A 22,616-nucleotide genomic window follows, 5' to 3' on the forward strand; every position below is an offset into this window, starting at 1 on the left:
AGAATGTTTTCTGTTGTACGTTGTTTCAGGACAAATTACAGATAGTGTGAAAACTGAAAAGTGTGTTTTAAGACAGTCTAATTTATCTTTATCAGTCCTCATAGTTAAACGGCAGAGTAATACAGGCTGTACTTTCTCTGCTCTCGCCACAGTACATAAGCAGGTGCTCAGAGACGTTTGCGAAGCACTATAAAAGCAAAAGAAGAAGAAGATCGGCTTCGCGGCTTGCTATCCAATTACTAACATGGAGCAACAGATTTTCACCAATCAAGGTAAAGCCCCGCTTTGTCCTGCGCCAATCGCTATGCGTCATTTGTATGTCTGCGTACTTTATCCTGATAGGTCAAACTTCGCTGTTCGTTTGAGTTGACGGAAATCTGTCTGTCAGTTCCAGTTCACATTTTCACAGCGAAAATACATTTGGACTTTGCTTATTTACAAACTGTTACTAACTTCCGAACGTGGCTGTACTTCAGGAAACATGGAGGAACTGGAGAACAAGTATTTGTGGCAGGATTATTTCAGGTGTTGTTGGTAATAATTTAATATTTATGTTAGTGGTAAAGGTTGATGTTAGAAGCTTGTAGACAACCTTACAAAAATTCACTACAATCATAATGTCTAACTTATCGTAGTTACTACAGGTGTATTTAATACAATAAACGTATGACGTTACTAAATTATATCATAATAATTATAAGATATTTGGTCTTCCATATTATATTATGCAATAATGAGTAGTTTGATACTATTTTGGATGATATTGACTGTGATAGTGAGACACAAATGAGTAAAAATGAGTGTAGTAAATAATACATTTTGACAGAAACTGTGCTTATCCCCCCTACAATACATACTGATACTGTCACATAGGAGCTGTAGCTCTACAGGAAATTAGCATGTCACATTTTTGAAAGGGAAGGTAGCACTATGATTACCAATCAATTTTAACACAACTGTTTTTTTTAATCCTGAAAAAATAACATTCGGTTGACATTCCACTCTAATCTGTTTGATTTTCTCCATAGCTGTGCGCTCCTCATTGAACATGCAATTTGAGGATGGTATATTCATCAAAGATTACATCAAGATGATGGCGTATATGATCGTGTTGTGTTCCACACTGGCAATTTCATTATCGTTCTGGGTCCTGTCAATAACTGCCAGCACTTACTATGGTGAGAGCTCACTTTCTCATGCTTTAGAGTTACTTAGTCGTATCTGTATCCATGAGGGCTGTGTGTGAAACCAGCCTCCCAGTCTGTCAGTGTATGAAAGGGCCTCCTTTGAAAACTGGTTTCAGATACCTTAGTCTTACAACTAGTAAATGAATTCAATTTAATAGATAATTAAACTTTTATAGATAGTCAAGGACATATTTCGAAATTACAATTCTTATTTCTCACTAGAAATTGTGACTTAAATTGGTAATTTTTTTTTGTATTTTTTTTTTGACACTTATACATCAATCGTTCCACCATCTACATACAAGATTGTGTGTCCTTGTGGCTCTCTCCTGCATTGGTGTACAGCTTGGGATTTTTGAAGCTTTTGCAGCAATCAGACTTGGCCAAAATTTTCCATTACAGAATAATGGGCTCTATGCACGGCGGTATTTCCGGTGAAGGTGTAAGGATGCTCGATAACTTGCGCTGATCGTAGAGTCCAATGCAATACCGAGAATTTATACTGAATTTTATACTCCATGGTTATACTAAAGAAACGTTCGTCACAAAAACAGATAAAACAGACACCCCTCGTTGTGTTTATGCTTCTTTTTAAAATTATATTAAATAAACATAACTATATATAAAATTACATCTAAACGTATGTACGTTTTGTTTCAAAGACGGGAGGACAGTAAATTTTGAAGACTCCTTAAATTTTGAAGATGCCATAATCCTGTTTTCCTCGGTTTTCCTCCGCTTAAATCTCCACAACCGGAAATGGACGAGCATCCTTGCGTCAAATGCGGAACTTATGCGTGCATATAGCCCATTTGGCTATTTAATAGCTTGTTTTCATGTGACGTCACGAAAATGCAGATGGAATGCAGATGGAGGGCAGGAAGTGATTTTCTATATTTAGGAAGCACTATAACACACTCAAAATGCCTATGTTTTGCGTCTTTTATGGTTGCTCAAATCGATCAAACCACGAGGAGTTTTTATCGTGTGCCCAAAGTTGTTGTTCATAAGGGGGGGAAAATACAAGAAATTGACAGAAAAACACCGGGAAAAATGCCTTGCAAACCTATGTCTGCGGTCGGGAGGAGCCGAATGGGAAAATGCCTGTGTGTGCAGTGATCACTTCTTCAAATGTGAGTTAATATACATTATTTATGTGGCTTATAATTACATTATTCAGGTGTTTAAATACACTTATGTGGCTGTTCGTGTAACGTACCAGACTAGTTTCCGAACTTTGTAAAGTCAAAGTATGTCTGTAAGACGAGTTAGTTGCTGATATCTACAGCCCCGATGGCAGGCAAATCTCTCAATTCAGTTGAAAATCGCTCCTCTTCATAACGTAAGGATCACGTCCAACATATGTTTTGATTTTCTGTTTATATATTTCTCTTGTAATAGCGTCTAAAGTAGTACACTACGGATTTTCCTCCATCTCGTCCATTGCGCTCTTCACTCCTTGCCCTCCATCTGCATTCCGCGTGTCAACACAATCACGTGACTGCAAACCACCTATTAATGTGTACTTTGCAAATACAGGAAACACTTTAAATCATTTGAACAAATTGACAATGAAAAGATGTTAAAATGTAATGATTACAGTGTGCATTTCAAAAAAGTGTAAAGTTAATTTCAAAATGTATTTTAAGCATTTGCAAATAAGTGTTCTTTTTGTTATTAAATGATTGGATTTAAAGTCCCCGTGAAATCAAAATTGAACCTATTTACTTTGTTAGCTCATATTACTAGTCTTGTGGTGAACAATTAATCCGTGCAAGTAAATATGTATTAAAAAAATGTTTTACCTTGGTAATCTTTAATCAAAATCTGAAAAGTTACTTCCGGTCTGGAACGATTTCTTTTTCTGATGACGTAGGTTTCACAGCTTGGGTGGGAAAACGCTTAACCACTCCCCTCAAACCGTTAGTTTGCTATGAGCGAGAGATGGAGAGGAGGAGCGCTAGAGTAAAACCCTGCCCTCTGTTCAATATTCCGTTTCACTTGGAAATACGTCACAGCACTGGAGAAAAATCGTTTGCAACTTCCGGTTCACGGGGACTTTAAAAGCAAATTGAAATTGTCTTCTGAGTCCCACTTTCCTGGAAATTTTAGAGAATATAAAAAGTGTAATTTCTACGCCTAGAAATGTCATGATAGTTAACAGAAGATTCTGACTTTTCATGTACAATTCAATCTTTGCATATAAAATGCTGTTTTGCAGGTACTCTGCAGCCAGTCTCACCATGGCGGTGGCTGTTCTCAATACTGGTCCCTCTTTTCATCACGTTTCGAGCCTTTAAACGTAAAAGTCTTGATCATGGTGGTGCCATAGGAGGTGAGGAAGACATTTTAAAGTTCAGATGGATTTATGGGTTCATTTTAATGACACATTATTAATGTTTGAACACTCGTTACAGATTATAAATAGATAGACCACCAGAATATGTTCCAAAGCAGCTCTTTCTTAAAAAAAAAACTCCCAAACATTTCTAACAGTTTTTTTAATTCAAACCATAAAACAGACATGCTTGGAATTTCACACATGTACCAAAGGAGCGCCAAAAACACACACACACACAAAAACCCTAATCAATCTAAACTAACCCATTCTATCACACATAGATATTATTAATTATATTATTTTCAGGTCTTTCTGGAAGAGGAGTAATGTCTCAATGTGATTCTCCTGGTTAAAATAAAGGAAATAATACACCCTTAACAGAATTTTCCTAGGCTATAATGCTTTGTATTAACACTTCACCCATTTGCATTAAGCTTTGTTTCTTTAGAAACCCAGTCATATTTTTGAATGGGCATGTTTTTTTCCCTTATTTTCCCCTGAGCTAGGAGAATTAAGGATTGAAGTGTTTTACTTCCTGCTTATTATGACGTAAAAATTGTAACTTTGCATCATAATAAGCAGGAAGTCACATTTCATTGAAAAGTGTAGAGACTACAAACATTAGCTCATTTATTATTCAAAGGTGTGGGACCCACTCACCCTACAGGCCTATTACAGATCAGTGGGTGGGACGTCACTGCTTCAGTGCTCTCGGAACCGGCGAACATAAAAACATTGTAATAGTAAAATGAACAAATACAAAACAATAGTATAAGCCAACAGCCCATCATTGACGAAAGCTGTCCACGCACAACATAAACAAAACACAACATAAAATCATGCCTGTTCCTCTCTCGATCTACCCTGTGGTCACTCCTCCTTTTATGCTTCCAAGCCAACTAACTAGAAATTTTGTGTGAAATAAATTTCATACTCTGGTGGCGATTCTTGTAGCGCCCCAAGCAAGCGCACGGCCGTACCCGCGCCCATGCTCACCACTACTAAAGTCAGGACAAGTCTTATTTACTGTACATGTGGAATATTTGCTTCAGGAATCACTCAAAATTGTTGTGGGTAATACTTTTTTTTTATTTAATTAGCTAATTAAGTAATCAGTACATAGTTTGAGTTCAATTTCAAATGGAAAGTTTATACAATATGTTTGTTTTTGTGCAAGAATGCCTCAATCTTATTGGCATTAAATAATTACTTTTTCAAAGAGGACTGGTATCCTTAAATGGTATTTGGGTGGTTATTAATTATAAGAATTGTTAATTATATAGCCTTTCCAACACCTTATAGGTCGCTTTACAATATAGGTTAAGAAAAAAAAAAAAAACCTCAACATCAAAGATGGCAGAAAGTAATATTCAGAACTACTTAACAATAATCTCTTACTATATCCATAACAAGGCAGAGGCCTACATCAAAGCGTACAAAAATAAGCTTGTCAAGGAACCTTTAAAGATTGTGAGCTGAAGAGTAATACGTTTTTTTAAGAGGTTTTTGATGGAGAGAAGGTTGGATGCTTGACAGATGTCTTGAGGAAGAGCATGCCACAATGCTAAAAGACCTGAGTCCCATGAAGGGGCGATTCTAGGATTTTCCTTTTAGGGGGGCTAAGCCCCCAATGAGGGTATGATTTAAAATTTTTTTTTTAAAAGATTTTAGATCTAAAAGTTTTTTTTTAGATCTAAAAATTTAAGATCTAACGCTCACTTTCATTACCATGCAATTGCAGGGTTTTATTATCACTGTAGTCCTTAATATGAGCTGTCAGTTAGGGGTGTTCGGGGTTTCCCCGAGAAAATTTTTAATTCTCTGAACTATTATGTGCATTTTAAGATGTTTTCAAGGCAATTTTTTGGGGGGATAAAACCATGTCAGTGGGCAGCTGATTATTTATCACACTCTTTTTCTCGTTGTTTTTCTCTTGCCCTGTCTCTTCCCCTCCTAAAGTTGAGCTTTGACTGATAATAGGCTTTTCATTTTTGTCTGACAGTGAAGAAAGTATAGGGTCAACTGGTTGATTTTGCCTATGAATCATTTTCTCAGATGTGTTCATTTACTGAAAACTAGGAAAGGTAACTAAGTTTATAAAATTAATTCACATTAAATGCTACACATTCATTATTGATCTTATGCCTTATCACATGTACGTATATGTGCACTGGAAGCACCAGCACCAAAATTGGCTTATCCACCATGGGATAAAGCCATAAAGCTCTTTCTGATTCTGATGCCTAATACAGGGCTGTAGACAGGGCTTTATAATCAAAGAGGTCCTACATTTGAGGTGGAGGTTTGGGGTTTAAATTTTTTAATCTCTGATATGTGCATTTCAAGATGTTTGAAGACCAAAAAAAAGGATAAGAAATAGCTTTAAAACTATGTCAGTAGACTATTTGTCAATACCTGCTCTCTCTTCATCTCCATCATCCTTTTTTTTTGTCAGTCTCCACATCGTGCCCTTTCTCTTCCCCTTCTAAAGCTGAGCCTTTTAAAGGCTACAATTTCTATTATATTTTCAATATGTACACATTCATTATTAATCCTGTACCTAACATGATAAAAAACGGCTTTTTAAATCGCCGTTTCTTGTCCCCTCACAATGACAGTAAACGAATGATTACATTAGGCTGACTAGTGTTGCACGATGCACCGATACTTCAAAAGTATCGCGATACTCGGAAATCAAAAACCTCACGATACTTAAATTTATTAGTATCAATACTTTTATGACCACGCTCCAGATTTGTAAGAGACGTATTTCATGTTGGTGTGTGTAACCCCATCTCTGCCATAATAATTAATAAAGGCTGGTTTCTAAAGTACTTTGTACTTCTTCCTGCATTAATGTTCATGGGTTGCCTAAATGGGTTTCATTCAGACCTTAACATTATGGGGCGGTTTCCCGGACAGGGTTTAAATTAAGCCTGGAGTAGGCCTTAATCTAGAATAGTTAATCGTGTCTTAAAAAATGGCTTTTTGTTACACAGATTAAGTACAGATTACACTTGGACTATGGAGTCCTGAACTAAAATAAATCAGATTAAATTAAAACCAACTGTGCTAATCTGAATTAGCATGACAAAGGTTGCCTATAAAACACGGAATGAACCAAGAAAAAAAGCTTAAAAAAAAAGCTTAAAATTGCATGGAACTGAGAAGAAAATCCAAGGAAAACAATGGCATCAGAAAAATATTGCAATCAAAAAACAAACTAACAAGAGAAAATTATTTTTATGCTAGCTAAATAATCTGCACACACCAGCTATGGAATAAAAGAGAAGAAATGTTGGAAATTTGTTTGTGTTTATATATTTATATATATATATATGTATATATATATATATATAACAAAATACATATACATGTAAAATCAACAATGTACAACTAGAATCAATGATGTTCTTTAAAATGAATTATTCAAACAACTCATATGCTTTAATTAATGCTTCCTGTTATTTATTTATTCCTGTGATTTACATAACAAACTTATTAAAACATTACTTTACACATGTGGGGTTCAGTGTTGACAGTCTAGAAGCAATACTTTCAACTAGAGTAGTACCTAGGAGTTGCTTTATTAATTATACAACTTGACTTTTTGTAGCAGGTCCTCGATCCAAGGCTCAACACTGCAAATGGATTGCACTTTTGTATACTTTTTACTGCACTTATACTGTAGGACTCTTTGATGTTATTTCGTTGTTATTTATAACAATGACAATAAAGAAATGAAATGAAATGAAAATGAACACTTCACCAAAACGCTAACCCCCAAAAATACTAACATAACATAAACGTTTAAATAACAACATAATAATAGAACATTAAAGGAACACTCCGACTTTTTGTGACTTTGGCCTATTCACCTTACCCCCCAGAGTTAGATAAGTCCATACATACCTTTTTCATCTCCGTGCGTGCTATAAGTCTGTTTGACGCACCCACCGCTAGCCTAGCTTAGCACAAAGACTGGATGTGAATGGTTGCAGCTTTCATACTAATCCAAATGTGACAAAATAACGCAAACGTTTTCCTATTTACATGTTGTGGTTTGTATAGTCACAGAGTGTGCAAATATCAAGGCCATATGAGACACAGACATCTTTTAACCGTATAAATAATTCTGAAGGCGAAGCACTGCTACTTGGGCAGAGTGATAACCATCACCTGAGACGCACCGTGACGAGGAGCAGAGAGTTCGCTCAGTGTTTGGGTAACAGAGTCAGCAATTACTAACGTTAGATAGAAAAGCATAGTTTATCATGGGTGTTTGCTTTATTGTATGAGCTGTGACAGTAAACAGGGGAGACCAGGTACCATGTTTCATTGATTTCCAACCAAAAACGCACCCAGATTTATAAATATCACATGAATAAATAATTATTATTACAGGAATCAATATATTTTAAATGCAATTTATTAGCTGAACCAAATGTATTCAACAGTATATAATATACAGCATAATTGCATTACTATAGGATAGAATACGGGGAAAGTAATAGCACAAATTGTTTTTGCACAATGAACTCACAGCCTATCGTACCCTTTTGCACGCTCAAGTTCGTTATTTCCATGGTTATTTCAAATTTAGGCTACTAGGCGCACCGCGCGCAGGGTGCAAGTTCAATGCGGTGAACGCGCTCGTTTTTTTTCCAAGCGCGTCCGCACCGCATCAAGAAAAAAACATTCATACCCTAATCATATAATAGTGTCACTAACGTTACATTAGCTCTGGCTAATGGCACTGTTACAGTAGGTCATCTAAAAACATAACGGAACACTTACCTCAGCTGCAAGTGATCCACTTGTCCTGTCTGTGCTATAGATGGGATGGCTGTATCCTTCAGCACATTATGGTCCGTGTGGCAAATTCCATTTTTTCAAAATAGTCGTCCATTGAAATGTACCGAGCAAACATAATGTCCCTTGATAATCTATTTAGGTGTGTTTGGATAAATATCCAGAGTAAGTTAGCCATTTCTTCATCCAGTCAGCATTTTTAGTTGGAATTCTGTGAAACATACCTCCCCTGTTTACTGTCGCAGCGATTTACAATAGAGCGAAAACCCATGACTAAACTACGCTTTTACTATTTATAAAATTGCTGACTCTGTTACCCAAACACTGAGCGAACTCTCCGCTCCTCACCACGGCGTGTCTCCGGTGACGCGGTTATTACTCCGTCAAAGTAGCAGTGCTTCGCCTTCAGAGAATAGTTCCCAGGTTTTATACGGTTAAAAGATGTCTGTGTCTCATTTGACTTTGTTATTTGTACATTATGTGACTATACAAATCACAACATGTAAATAGGAAAACGTTTGCGTTATTTTGCCACTCATTTGGATTAGTATGAAAGCTGCAACCATTCACATCCAGTCTTTGTGCTAAGCTAGGCTAGCGGTGGGTGCGTCAAACAGACTTATAGCACGCACGGAGATGAAAAAGGTATGTATGGACTTATCTAACTCTGGGGGGTAAGGTGAATAGGCTAAAGTCCCAAAAAGTCGGAGTGTTCCTTTAAACATTCTCTCTGTTTTCTCATCTTAATAAAATAATTGCATAAAATATCCCTTTATTTCAAAATTTACATTTCAGCCCTGTGCAAAGCATGATGGGAAGTGAATGTCATGTATAGGTTACTAGATTGAAACATATTTCAAAATTAAAACAAGTGAAGTCAAAGTTAAGTGACCATTTCAAGTTAGTTTAAGATGAACTAATCACATTTTAACAAGAAACCCGATACAATTAAAACATAATTAAATGATATATTAATATATGTACTGAATGTGTGTGTGTGTGTGTATCCAAGTAATGCAGGTGTCTTCTTTGAAACACAAAGTTAATCTGAAGTTAAACCTGCCTCCTGGTAGGTTTAATTTAAGACTCAATTTAGTCCTGGAGTAACTGTAGTCTTCCTCCAGGAAATCGGCTTATTAAACTCTGGACTAAACTAAATCTAGGACTATTTAAAGCCATGACATAGAAAGCAGATTTCTGTTAATCAGGTTTAAAGGGGCGTTTTACTAGGCTTAATCTCTGTCCGGGAAACCGCCCCCTAAGTCTTTTACTGTTATATGTCAACAAGATTCAAAAAACATTTTCACCTGCTATACCCAATGTTTAGATCTGTTTGGGTAATTATGCAAATTAGCACATATGTAATTAGATTATGCACCATTTGTCCATGTTAACAAACAATTGCAAAAAACTTGTAATACATGTTTTGTTTGTCTTGATGTAAGTAATCAACTCAGTGATTTTCATGATGATATCTTGAGGTTAAAATATTTACCCTATTCATGTGAGAAAAAGAATGAATATGTGAATGAATGGGATATATTTGGGTCTTTTTCTAAACTTTCCCCTAATCGGATTCTTCGGGGCTTTTTTTTCCTTACTCAGGACATATTAAGGACACAAAATCAGTTGACTTTGCTTCTGTTGCAATTTGTTCAACCTTTTTTCATAAAATGACTGGACTATTAGTAGGCCTAAACTAGTCTGTCCCGGCTTTATGCAGTTATTAATGGAGTTATAGAGAGAGGAAATGAGCGAGAGAGAGAGAGACGTTGAAATAATGAGACAGAAAAGCATGTGCGTCAATATTATTTATTTATTAACTTCGTTTTAATTAATTTGTTCATTATTGTTTTCTATAATTGACAGTATATAACACAATAAATGAAAAACACAAAGCCCTTTTAACAAGTAAGCCTATCAATCATTTTTTATTTGTTATATTATCTGGAATAATTACGAAAATCCGTGCAGCAGGACTATTAATTTATAAGGTTAAAATTTTTACCCTATTCACGTGAGAAAAAGAATGCATAGGCGAATGAATGGGATATATTTGGGTCTTTTTCGAAACTTTCCCCAATGGGATTCTTCGGGGCTTTTTTTTCCTTACTCAGTACATATTGAGGATACAAAATCAGTTGAGTTTGCTTCTGTTGCAATTTGTTCAAGGTTGACCCCCATTTTGGCTTAAAATGACTGAAACCGGCGTGGTCTGCTATCAGTGGCTCAAACCTCCGTTACTACCTCTAAAGTTACGTTTTGGAATTAGCAACGGAGGCATGGGATTAGATGCGTAAGAAATTAGTCCTACATACAAGATCGCTTTAATGTCAAAAACTTGATAAACGTCTTGATATGAATCATCTGAACAATGTTTTGAGGTGTGGTAACTGTAGTATAAGCGGAATAATTGACTTCAGGCCGTTGAATTATCCGAAAAATAATGCACACCGGAGGTGTAACGGCCACTCCGCTTCGCGTCATGACCGCATTACCGCCTCGGGTGTGCATTATTGTTCTAATAATTCAACGGCCTGTCGTCAATTATTCCTTACTTATTGCAGTGAAATTTATTTTCCTAAAACGTACTAACCACGCATAACGTACCAACCATGCATAATTTTGTTTTGAATAAAATGCAAACATGTACATCCATTTTGCTGACATATTATTGTAGCAGAGTTTGTACTGAATACAGCATAATTATATGTTGGCCAATGGTATGTTGTAAGTAACTGAAATAAGCACAAATGTAAGGGCATTTCAAAACATCTCAAGGGCCCCAATAACACCTCAGACCCCAGAGGGTTAAAAGGTTAGTTCACCCAAAAATAAAAAAAATATGTCATTGACTCACCCTCATGTCATTCCAAGCCTGTAAGACCACAGATTAAGATATTTTAGATTTAGTCTGAAAGTTTTCTGTCCCTCCATTGAAAATGTATACATACTGTCCTTGTCCAGAAAGGAAATAGGGACATCATCAAAGTAGTTCATGTGACATCAGTGTTACAATTTTAGTTACAATTGTAGTTACAATTTTAGAAGCACCTAAAATAAATTTTGGTCCAAAAATAACAAAAACTACGACTTTATTCAGCATTGTATTGTCTTCCGTTTCTGTTGTCAATCCGCGTTCAGTGATGCTGATGACGTAAAACGCTGCTGATGTGTAATCTGGTGTACCCAAGCTTCTTTTACAGTGTGAGGGAAATGCACGCTGTAAACAAAACAATTTTCGCAAACATGACTAAGCATTTCGACACAGGAAGTTTTTTTTTGCCCAGTTGAACCCGAACACATGGACGCACCAGATACACGTCACCACAGTCTTGCATCATCAGTGTCACTGTGGACTCGTGAATGCAGATTGACAAGAGAACCACAAGAGAACCGGAAGACAATACAATGCTGAATAAAGTCGTAGTTTTTTTTGTTATTTTTGGACCAAAATGTATTTTCGATGCTTCAAAAATTCTAACTAACCCACTGATGTCACATGGACGACTTTGATGATGCCTCTATTTCCTCAAATCCATTAATTTGTGTGTGTGTGTGTGTGTGTGTGTGTGTACAGTATATTCATGGTTCAAGTGCGACAAATGTCATGGGGTCTTGGACCCCTCCGATGAACACTCAATTTTTAAAGTTTTTTTTTTTAAACAAATTTCCAGGTCAAAATAACCTGAGGGAAGGATGATGGTTTAACTTGTGAAAGTTAATCATTTAGGATGGAAATATCTTACAATAGTAAGAAATTATATAATATGTAATAGGAAGTAATATTATATAATATTAAAATTGGATCATCTTGATGTTGATCCAGTTGGACTGAATGGACTTTACTGTACTGATGATGATGTGACTAGTTTAATAAATTCCAAATAAACCAATTTTCCTCCTCTTTGCAGCGATGCTGGTTGGCTTTGTTCTTACTATGGCCAACATGAGCTTTTTTGCAGCTTTGTTCACCTTTTTCGTCACATCCACCAAACTAACCAAATGGAAGGGTAACATCAAGAAACAAATTGACTCCGATTATAAAGAAGGTAAGTTTTTACTTTAACAAGTAAAAGAAAGGTGTGTGATGATGTGGGGATAGTGGGGAAGTTTGAAGAAAGGACTGCTGGGATTTTTTCCTGTTCCACTTCGCAGATGATAAGTGGAAGCAGAATTTTACTGTCACAACAATCATTTTACAATTACACTATATTCATCAACAGCTCGTTCTGTGTGTCATACTTTATTACACCATTTCTACATTATTGGACATGTGCAGACTTTTCCAGTTTTGGTTTTTAATTTGGTCAAGTATTTATACTGTATGTCCTTTCGAATGGATTAAGGTTTAAACCTCTCTGCTCTGCTTCGCCCTCATAATTCTCTTCACCGTTTCTGAGTGCTGCAGAGGCTTAGTTGTTTCCATCAGCTCTGGTGGTATCATGAGATACATTTCAGGTTGTGTTCCGAAAATCTAATTTGGTCCGAGCCATACGTCTCTCATTTTCGACCTCAAAAATCCAAAACGTTCTTAAAATGATTAAGCTTTATAGTTCTTGTTTATAGACACATCATTCCAGTGCTGTCTAACGCAACATTTCTTAAAAAAACACCTCTGATATTATGACAGATGTTGACTTCTCTAATCTCTGCAGGTGGCCAGAGGAACTGGTTGCAAGTTTTCTGTAATGGTGGTGTTCCTACAGAATTGGCCCTGCTATATATGATCGAAGCTGGTCCTGGAGAAATACCTGTGGATTTTGGGAAGCAATATTCTGCTTCATGGATGTGCTTATCCCTATTAGGAGCCCTGGCTTGCAGCACAGGGGACACCTGGGCTTCTGAGGTGGGTCCTGTGCTTAGTAAGAGCACGCCCAGGCTCATCACCTCATGGAGAGATGTCCCACCAGGTAAAGAGCCCAAAAATGAAATTGTGGAAGTTAGCAGAATATGTGGAATCAGTTTATGTTTAAATAAAACACAAACCGATTCCTCAGATGCTATAAATGACCACAGTCAATAATTATGGTCCAGGGCTTGAAATTAACTTTTTTAATTAGCCAGTCAAATTGGCTACAAAATTACCTACGTTACCTGCCATTCAGAACTTCAACTAGCCAAAATAGAAATATCAGAAATAAAATGACATCTTAGATTTAAATATATTTATTATAAATCTGATTCTGAATGATTGAACTGCTTTGTTTTATGACTGCCAATCATTGTTTGTTGATACCAAAAAAATAGTAGCAACACAAACAGAATGTTTTGCCAAATGTGATTCACATGAAAAAAAAATCACATCTTCACCCTTTCTTTAAAAATTATTATAAATTTTTTTTAATTTTTTTAAGGTATTTTAATAAATCCCATGCAAAACAAGAGAAATAATTTAGCTCCAAGCTGCAATTATCATGGCCAAGCGCAAATAAATTTGATGAAAATATCTCTCTTTTTTTTTGGGGAGTTATAAACATTTATATGTACGAGAGCATAAAAAATGACCCATGGGTGACTTTTTTGCTACTTACTATAAAAATTTTGACATTTGGGTATTTGTTCCAACAACCTATGTTTCCAAACTTCCTAAGGTGGTTTCGTCTCTATTGGTCTTACGGTTTCGAAGATATTGGTAAATGTTTTTAAGCGTTAATTTACAACATTGCGCTAACCATAAGGCAAAACCTAGAATTTTTGGTATCTTTAGACTCTGCAAGGATTCAGGAATGTAAGGAGATGACTCCCGTGAAAATAAGTCAACCAAATCCAAAGTTCTAAGCATGTAAAAAAAAAAATTTCACCACTAGGTGGCCCTAGTTCGAAACTTCTCAGACTCTTTCAGAGCATTGTGCCGGATATCAGTCGACTCGGCATGACGCCCTGAATCTGCGAGACCACTTTTATGATTTTTGGACAAATTGTTCCGAAGTTCTAACCAAAAATCGGAATTTTTCGTACATCCGGACCAGTAGGTAGCGATGTGCCGAAACGCAGCATGTAGCCTCGAGTCATGCTTGTGATGACATGTAAGTTTGGTCTAAATACGATAAAGTGTTGCAGAGATACAGCTTTAAGTCTGTTTTTGCAATGTAAAATAAGTATTCAAAAACAGTTTGACGAATCAACTTTTATCAACTGTAACATTTTTTCAGCATGGTCTGAAGATGATCTGGTTAAATATTTGTGAAAATTGGAGCAGCCGTCTAGGACGAGTTCGAAAAAGTAGGTTTTAAAAAAATGTGTTAATGGCGGAAGGATTTACATTGGAAAAGCCTTTGAAAGGTAGGAAGATCTCCGCCGGTAGAAGTGCTTCCAATCCAACATTTAGGTAGCTCTGTGTTTGCTGGACAGGTTGGTAAATCCAGTTTGGTTTTTATAAATGGACTTACATGTTTGCCTAACATACACACAGATATAATTAATTCAATAGGGAGCCAATGGAGTGTTTGCAGAACGGGGTTAAAATGGTTATACTTCCTGTTTCTGGTCTGGACCAGCAGTAGTTTGTTTATTATGCGTGCAGGGCAACCACCCATAAGAGCATTACAATAATCTATCCTTGAGGTAATGAATGCATGAACTAAATGCATTCACATTTGTCACTAAAAGCATATGTCGTAATTTAGAAATTTAGATATATTTTAAAGATGGAAGAATAGTATGAGTCATCTTGAGCCATATCTTTTGGCACTTGGAACATAGGGTGTTCAATGTAAAAGGGCGAACCGCAAGTTCATCCTATTTTTATAGCACCTCCATTCATAGTTGTTTATATATTCTTCAGGTCCGTAGTTAAATTCATTACTTATAATAACCTCAAGAAACAAACATGATATAAAAATCTGAAACTGCATTTTATGACCCTCTGAAAATAGAAAAGTTATTTGAAATTGTAATGTTTTAATCAAATAAATACAACCTTGGTGAGCATAAGATACTTTCAAATACAGAATTATGCAAATCGTAACAAATCGATTAACAAATCGTATTATTAAAAAATTTAGCTGGTAGTGCAGCTCCAAAATGAATGTTTAATGGTAAACATGTTTAAGATTAGTATACAGGCTGTCAATTCATCAGCTGTGATCAGCGGTTTCCTCACAAAAGTCAGTGTACTGAACTCAGTGCTTTGAATCCACTTTTCTATTGACATCCATTAAAAAACAAACCCATTACTCTCACTCCCAAGGTGCATAACAATGCTAATGATAATCATGCCCCAAAATATCACAATGACAATATTATATTTTATGATGATAAAATGACCATGCCCTTTGCGTCACTGTATTTACAGCAAATATTTCTCATTGAAAGCCTGGGAATACTGGCTTTGCTGTGTATGACGACACGCAAAAGTGGATTTGGAGCATTTATCGATTTTAAGCCGTGATCATGGGCTCATTGAAGTTTATATATATATACATATACACACATACAGTGGTATGAATAAGTTTTGGCACCCATGATGCTAAAGTTGCCTAAAAAGAGGAATAAAAAATCATCTTTTGGATATTGATCTTAATGCCTTAATTAGAAAAATGAGGAAAACTCCAACCTTTAAGGACACAAATTTTCTTTGTGAATGAATAATGTATCATAAATAAATAAATGTTTTTCCTTAAAATACAGGGTGCATAAGTCAGGGCACCCCTATGTTAAATTCCCATAGAGTCAGGCAGATTTTTATTTTTAAAAGCCAGTTATTTCATGGATCCAGGATAATATGCATCCTGATAAAGTTCCCTTGGCCTTTGGAATTAAAATATCCCCACATCATCACACACCTTCCACCACACCTGGAGATTGGCATGGGGTACTTTCCATAAGATCATCTTTCAATGCAAATCAAACCAGCTATTAGGCTAACTGAAGTAAAACCATGCCAATCTCTAGGTGTGGTGGAAGGTGTGTGATGATGTGGGGATATTTTAATTCCAAAGGCCAAGGGAACTTTATCAGGATGCATATTATCCTGGATCCATAAAATAACTGGCTTTTAAAAATAAAAATCTGCCTGACTCCATGGGAATTTAACATTGGGGTGCCCTGACTTATGCACCCTGTATTTTAAGGAAAAACATTTATTTATTTATGATACATTATTCATTCACAAAGAAAATTTGTGTCCTTAAAGGTTGGAGTTTTCCTCATTTTTCTAATTAAGGCATTAAGATCAATATCCAAAAGAAGATTTTTTATTCCTCTTTTTAGGCAACTTTAGCATGGGTGCCAAAACTTATTCATACCACTGTATATATACATATACATATATATGTGTGTGTGTGTGTGTGTATATATATATATGTATGTGTGTGTGTGTATTATGGGGGGCCAAACAGGAAATAATTAAATGTAATCCTGAATGTATAGTTATAACTCCGAATATATAAATGTGACATAAAAAAAACTGGAGATAAACATATTTTTAATAACTATAGACCAGTATCTCTCCTACCTCAATTTTCCAAAGTGCTTGAAAAACTCTTTGTTAATAAATTAGATAACTTTATTGAAAAACATGGATTATTAAATGAAAATCAGTACGGATTTAGATCAAATAGGTCTACAGGAATGGCTATCATGAAAATTATTGAAGACATAACAACCGCAATAGACAGAAATAAATACACAATAGGAGTGTTTATTGATTTGAAGAAGGCATTCGACACTATAGATCATCAACTTCTTATTTCTAAATTATATGCTCATGGAATTAGAGGGGTTGTACTGGACTGGTTAACCAGCTATTTACAACAAAGACAACAATATGTTGAGTTGGATGGTCATAGGTCAGAATGCATGAATATTGAATGTGGACTTCCACAAGGCTCAATTTTAGGACCTAAACTTTTTATTTTATATATAAATGAGATTTGTGAGGTTTCAAAAAAATTACATTACGTATTATTTGCAGACGATACAAATTTATACAGTTCAGGAAATGACTTGAAAACTTTAGCTAATAATATTGAAGATGAAATGCATAAACTAAAATTGTGGTTTGATGAAAATAAATTATCTTTAAATTTGAACAAGACAAAGTTTATGATATTCAGCAATAAAAGAAAAGAGGAAGTCAGCTTATCTATAAATAATGTAAATATCGAAAAGGTGTCCGAAATTAGATTTTTAGGAGTCACCTTAGATGAAAAATTGACGTGGAAAAGTCATATATTGCATGTTAAAAATAAGGTGGCAAAAAGCCTATTTATTTTGAATAAGGTTAAATACAGTCTACTGTATAATACAATGAAAATGTTATATTGTTTAATGATTTTTCCTTATTTAAACTATTGTGTAGAAATATGGGGAAATACATATCACAACACTATGCCTCTATTTATTTTACAGAAAAGAGCCATTCGCATTATTTTCAAAGCAGGATATAGAGACCACATAAATCCACTCTTTATTAGGTCAGGATTATTACAATTTAAAGATATTGTAGAATTACAAACTTTATTAGTGATGTTTAAAGCTAGAAGCAAAGCTCTTCCACATGACCTACAAAGTTATTTGTTTGTACTTCTGAAGATGGAAATCACAGACGGCCGTATGACTTTAAACATCTAATAGAATAGCACGAACAAATCTGAAACAAATGTGTTTGTCTGTTGCTGGCGTAAAAGCATGGAATCTTCTAAGGAAAGACTTAAAAAGTTGTACAAATATTTTGGAATTTAAAAAGAGATATAAAAAGAAACAACTTGAATTATATCAAACTGAAATTTTAATTGAACTGCATATGGTCAATGTATAAATGTATAAAAGTTGAAATAAAAATTAGATATGTTGGAGAATGGGTGATGGTGGAGGGAACAGTGCTAATGATATATATTATGTATGTTAAAATATTTTGGGTGATGCTAATGCCATCTATTATTTATGTTAATAAAATTTAGGTGATGGTGGAGGGAACAATGTTAATGCCATCTATTGATGTCTATAAAGGGGGCAGATAAATATAAGAATATTATTCTTCCATCTGCTCCTTTCTGATCATGGAAATGTAAAGGAAATTTCAAATGAATTGTTTGAGATTGGTATAAATAATGCATTTTTCATGAAAAGAATGAAAGAAAAAAGCTAAGCTAAGCTAATATATAAATGTAAATCCCGAAAATAATGTTAAACTCTGATTATATAAATGTAATCCTGAATATATGAAGAGTTCAGATGCAAAAGCCTCTAAGTGCCATTTGAAATTTTCTTCTAAAATGACCATTTTTATCAAGCTTGTATATTTAAGTTCAGTAATTTCACTTAAATGGCATTGAAGATTACCTATTAATTGTCATTTAAGTGAAATCACTGAACTTAAATATACAAGCTTGATAAAAATGGTCATTTTAGAAGAAAATTTCAAATGGCATTTAGAGGCTTTTGCATCTGAGCTCTTCATATATAGTTATAACTCTGAATATATAAATGTAATCCTGAGTATATAGTTATAACCCTGAATATATAAATGTAATCCTGAATATATAGTTATAACTCTGAATATATAAATGTAAATCCTGAATATATAGTTATAACTCTGAATATATAAATGAAAATCTGAATATATGAATGTAAATCCCGAATATATAGTTATAACTCTGAATATATAAATGTAAATCTGAATATATAAATGTAAATCCTGAATATATAGTCAAAACTCTGAATATATAAATGTAAGTCCCGAATATATAGTTATAAATCTGAATATATAAATGTAAATCCAGAATATATAGTCAAAACTCTGAATATATAAATGTAAGTCCCGAATATATAGTTATAATTCTGAATATATAAATGAAAATCCTGAATATATTATAACTCTGAATATATAAATGTAAATCCTGAATACATAGTTATAACTCAGCATGTGAGCTATTCTCAATATTCCGCTCTATGCCAATGTGCTCCACTCAGTCGCTCACGGCCCAAGCGCTCAAATCCAGCTCCGACGTGAAATCTCAGTGTAACGTAGGCTACTGTACTATAGCCTTTGTTGATTATTTTTTAAGGTATTGTTGGGGGCTTTTACATTTAATTATTTCCTCTATGTGTGTGTGTGTGTATATATAATGTGTATGTATGTATATACATATATATATATATGTATGTGTGTGTCTATATATTATATATACATATATATATGTGTATGTATATATGTATGTATATATGTGTGTGTGTGTGTGTATATATATATATATATATATATATATATATATATATATATGAAGAGTTCAGATGCAAAAGCCTCTAAGTGCCATTTGAAATTTTCTTCTAGAATGATCATTTTTATCAAGCTTGTATATTTAAGTTCAGTGATTTCATTTAAATGGCAATGGTGATTAGGCCTACCTATTAATTGTTATTTAAGTGAAATTACTGAACTTAAATATACAAGTTTGATAAAAATCATCATTAAAGAAGAAAATTTCAAATGGCATTTAGAGGCTTTTGCATCTGAACTCTTCTATATATATATATATATATATATATATGTATATTTGTGAATATATATATATATATATATATATATACATATATATGTGTGTATATATATATATATATATATATATATATATATATATGTCTATATATATATATACATATATATGTGTATATATATATATATGTATATATATATATATATGTGTATATATATACATATATATGTCTATATATATATATATATATATATATATATATATGTATATATGTATATAAGAAAATTGCATTTGTCCTCACTGAAATAAAATGGTTTATAGGTACCAATGGTGGAGTCACTCCTGTTGGATTAGTGGCCAGTGTTTTGGGTGGAGGCACAGTAGGTGTAGCGTACTTCGTCATGCAGCTACTGTTGGTGAAAGATTTGCATCTGACAGTTCCTCAGTGGCCTATCATCTTGTATGCAGCAATAGCTGGCCTGTTTGGATCTTTGCTGGACTCATTCCTAGGTGCAACCGTGCAGTATTCAGGTAAACTGTCTGATTAATATTATAAAATCAAAATGAGATAAACCAATGGAAATATAATAAGGTAAATAAAATCAAATTATTCACATGTCACATTATTATTCCAGGTTTCCTCTACCAGTCATACTAACAGTGGTTAATTTACTTTCAATGCAATATAAACTTCTACCCTCCTTTTACTCTACCTGGGAATGCCAAGTTACTGAGCACTGAATGGGCATCACGTTTTAGTAGGCTCAATTTTGATTGGTCTATTTTGATAGATCTATTATAGATCCAGTTTATTTTGATTGGTCCACTTAATCTACAGCGCATCGGAAAAGAAAAAAAAATTTCCATATCTGAATCCGATTCCCATATCTACGAGCAGTAACTATGTTGTTGGTTTTATTGTATTTTTATTTTATTGACTTTGCATGTAATAATTGATACAAACATTTGGAAATAACTGTATGAACATTTGTGAAAAAATATAAAATGTTTGTGGTAAAAATTTATGTGATATGGCCAACACTCAAAACATGCTCTTTTATCATATTGGACAATCTTATTTATGACTGACCTTTTGTGCTTATTTTTCTTTCAGTATTTCTTTTAAATTATTCATGATGACCATTTCTCTCTCTCCATCAAGGATACGATGAATCCACTGGGAAAGTTGTTAGTTACGAGTCACCAAGTGTTAAACGAATATGTGGAAAACCCATCCTGGATAACAACGGAGTGAATCTGTTCTCTTCCGTCCTCATAGCACTGTTCCTGCCTGGGTTTGCTTGGATATTCTGGCCTAGACTCTGAATCATGTGATTTTATTGGCCGCATGTCAGTTTATGCAAAAAACAACGAAAAAGCAAACAAAAAAACATTATAATACAGTGACTTCTTAAGAATTGACTACAGTACAATGTGAACTCTCAATTTATTTCTTTCTACTTATTATAAAAGATTTTATTAAAAAAAAAGCTTCTTTTCAAAACCAGCTTTACTGACCCTCGTTTATAAAGCAGTCTGGTGAGAAATGATTCGCGCGTGGGGAATATTATTCAGGGGAAAACATTTAAGGAGATTAAAACAAAAACACTGGATAGATTTTTAGCATTATATGATGTTTGTGTACAGGCACTGCCAACACACATTTCTGTACAATCAACTTGTAAATGTGCATGTACCATTATATGACCCCTTTAAAATTAGCCATCAAATTGGTCAATTAATGTAAAGCAGTACAACACAGTACACAAAGCTCAAAATACTGTAAAATCTCACTACACGTCAGATCACTTCATTAAACAAACACTATGCAATTTATGTAGTCCATTTCTCACAAAACTTAAACATTTTGATTATATATAATTTTCTGTACTTTTTCACAAAATATATTATGTCTCTCAATGCCACTTATGCCTACTGTATGTCAGAGTTTAACACTTTTACATTTACCATTGTAGTGTATGTGTAATTTATGGAATAAAGTACCCTTACCATAAAGTTTTCAGTCATTTTACATGGGTCAGTAGCATTGCATCATTGAAGATTAGGGCATATTGTTTGGACATACTGTGTTTGGTTACTAGTCTGCATAGTATGCATATTCATAGTTCCATATGGTTAAGCAACCAGTGATCTTTATAGTTACTGTTAAAGTAATACTTTTTTTTAATGATCATCGTCAAACAATGTATTAATTTGTTTAATTTCTTTTTTTTATGACAGTGGTGAATAATATGAGATGTTTACAGTATACATACTTATACTGAACGGTAGATGGCAGTACACTCTCGGTTTGTGCAGTACACAACTGAAAGAAAGAAGATGTGAGGGAGGCTTAAAGACGCATGGTGCTGTTTTCCAGGGGGAGCCTGATGGCTCATGAAGACGGAGAGTCAATAGCACCTCATTCAATTCTACAGAGGTTTTTCGTCTCACTGGAGATGTTTGTACACTTCTTTTAAATGAGATTGCTGCACAGATTGCTATCTGACAATCATATGTATGTAGCCTTATTAATATGTCTACAATTATTTTTAAATGCATCCGAATGCAATAATCATAAACGGCGTGATTGGTCCATCTTGAGCTCCGCTTAGAAAAGTGACATATATCACGTAATGTCAAGTAATGTAACATATATCAAGTAACATATATCAAGTAATGTCATATATATATATATATATTTAAATAGATAGTTTTAAACTTTCAGAAAGTGAAAGTAAACATTGGATAATTATTTTTTACAACAATCTTTTTTTTTTTAATTGAAACAGTATCAATTTACAAACTCAAATAGGGAACAATACTATGCATACA

The 22,616-nt window shown here is 34.3% G+C and overlaps 1 protein-coding gene across 2 annotated transcripts; it reads left to right on the forward strand.

Moving 5' to 3' along the window:
- Positions 1-348: 348 nt before the first annotated feature.
- Positions 349-21,797, forward strand: tmem19 (transmembrane protein 19). 2 transcript variants are annotated; one of them, XM_039660237.2, is made up of 7 exons: positions 349-534; positions 1,029-1,178; positions 3,409-3,522; positions 12,255-12,392; positions 12,999-13,253; positions 20,103-20,312; positions 20,944-21,797. In XM_039660237.2, exons 2-7 carry the CDS (start codon positions 1,049-1,051, stop codon positions 21,105-21,107), a joined length of 1,011 nt encoding a protein of 336 aa, XP_039516171.1. In that variant the 5' UTR covers positions 349-534; positions 1,029-1,048; the 3' UTR covers positions 21,108-21,797. The 2 variants fall into 2 exon arrangements, with proteins under 2 accessions (XP_039516171.1, XP_039516170.1); XM_039660236.2 differs by having other exon boundaries at positions 349-525.
- Positions 21,798-22,616: the final 819 nt, after the last annotated feature.

The sequence above is a fragment of the Pimephales promelas genome, chromosome 24 (assembly GCF_988280905.1).
Source record: "Pimephales promelas chromosome 24, fPimPro1.hap1.1, whole genome shotgun sequence".
NCBI lineage: Eukaryota > Metazoa > Chordata > Actinopteri > Cypriniformes > Leuciscidae > Pimephales > Pimephales promelas.

What these genes read in the sequence shown, in the direction of transcription:
- tmem19 (XM_039660237.2), top strand. Translation starts at nt 1,049, where the DNA reads ATGCAATTTGAGGATGGTATATTCATCAAAGATTACATCAAGATGATG. An exon ending in TGACTCCGATTATAAAGAAG is followed by an intron (nt 12,393 to 12,998) that starts GTAAGTTTTTAC and finishes TAATCTCTGCAG; the next exon opens with GTGGCCAGAGGAACTGGTTG. An exon ending in TGCAACCGTGCAGTATTCAG is followed by an intron (nt 20,313 to 20,943) that starts GTAAACTGTCTG and finishes CTCTCCATCAAG; the next exon opens with GATACGATGAATCCACTGGG.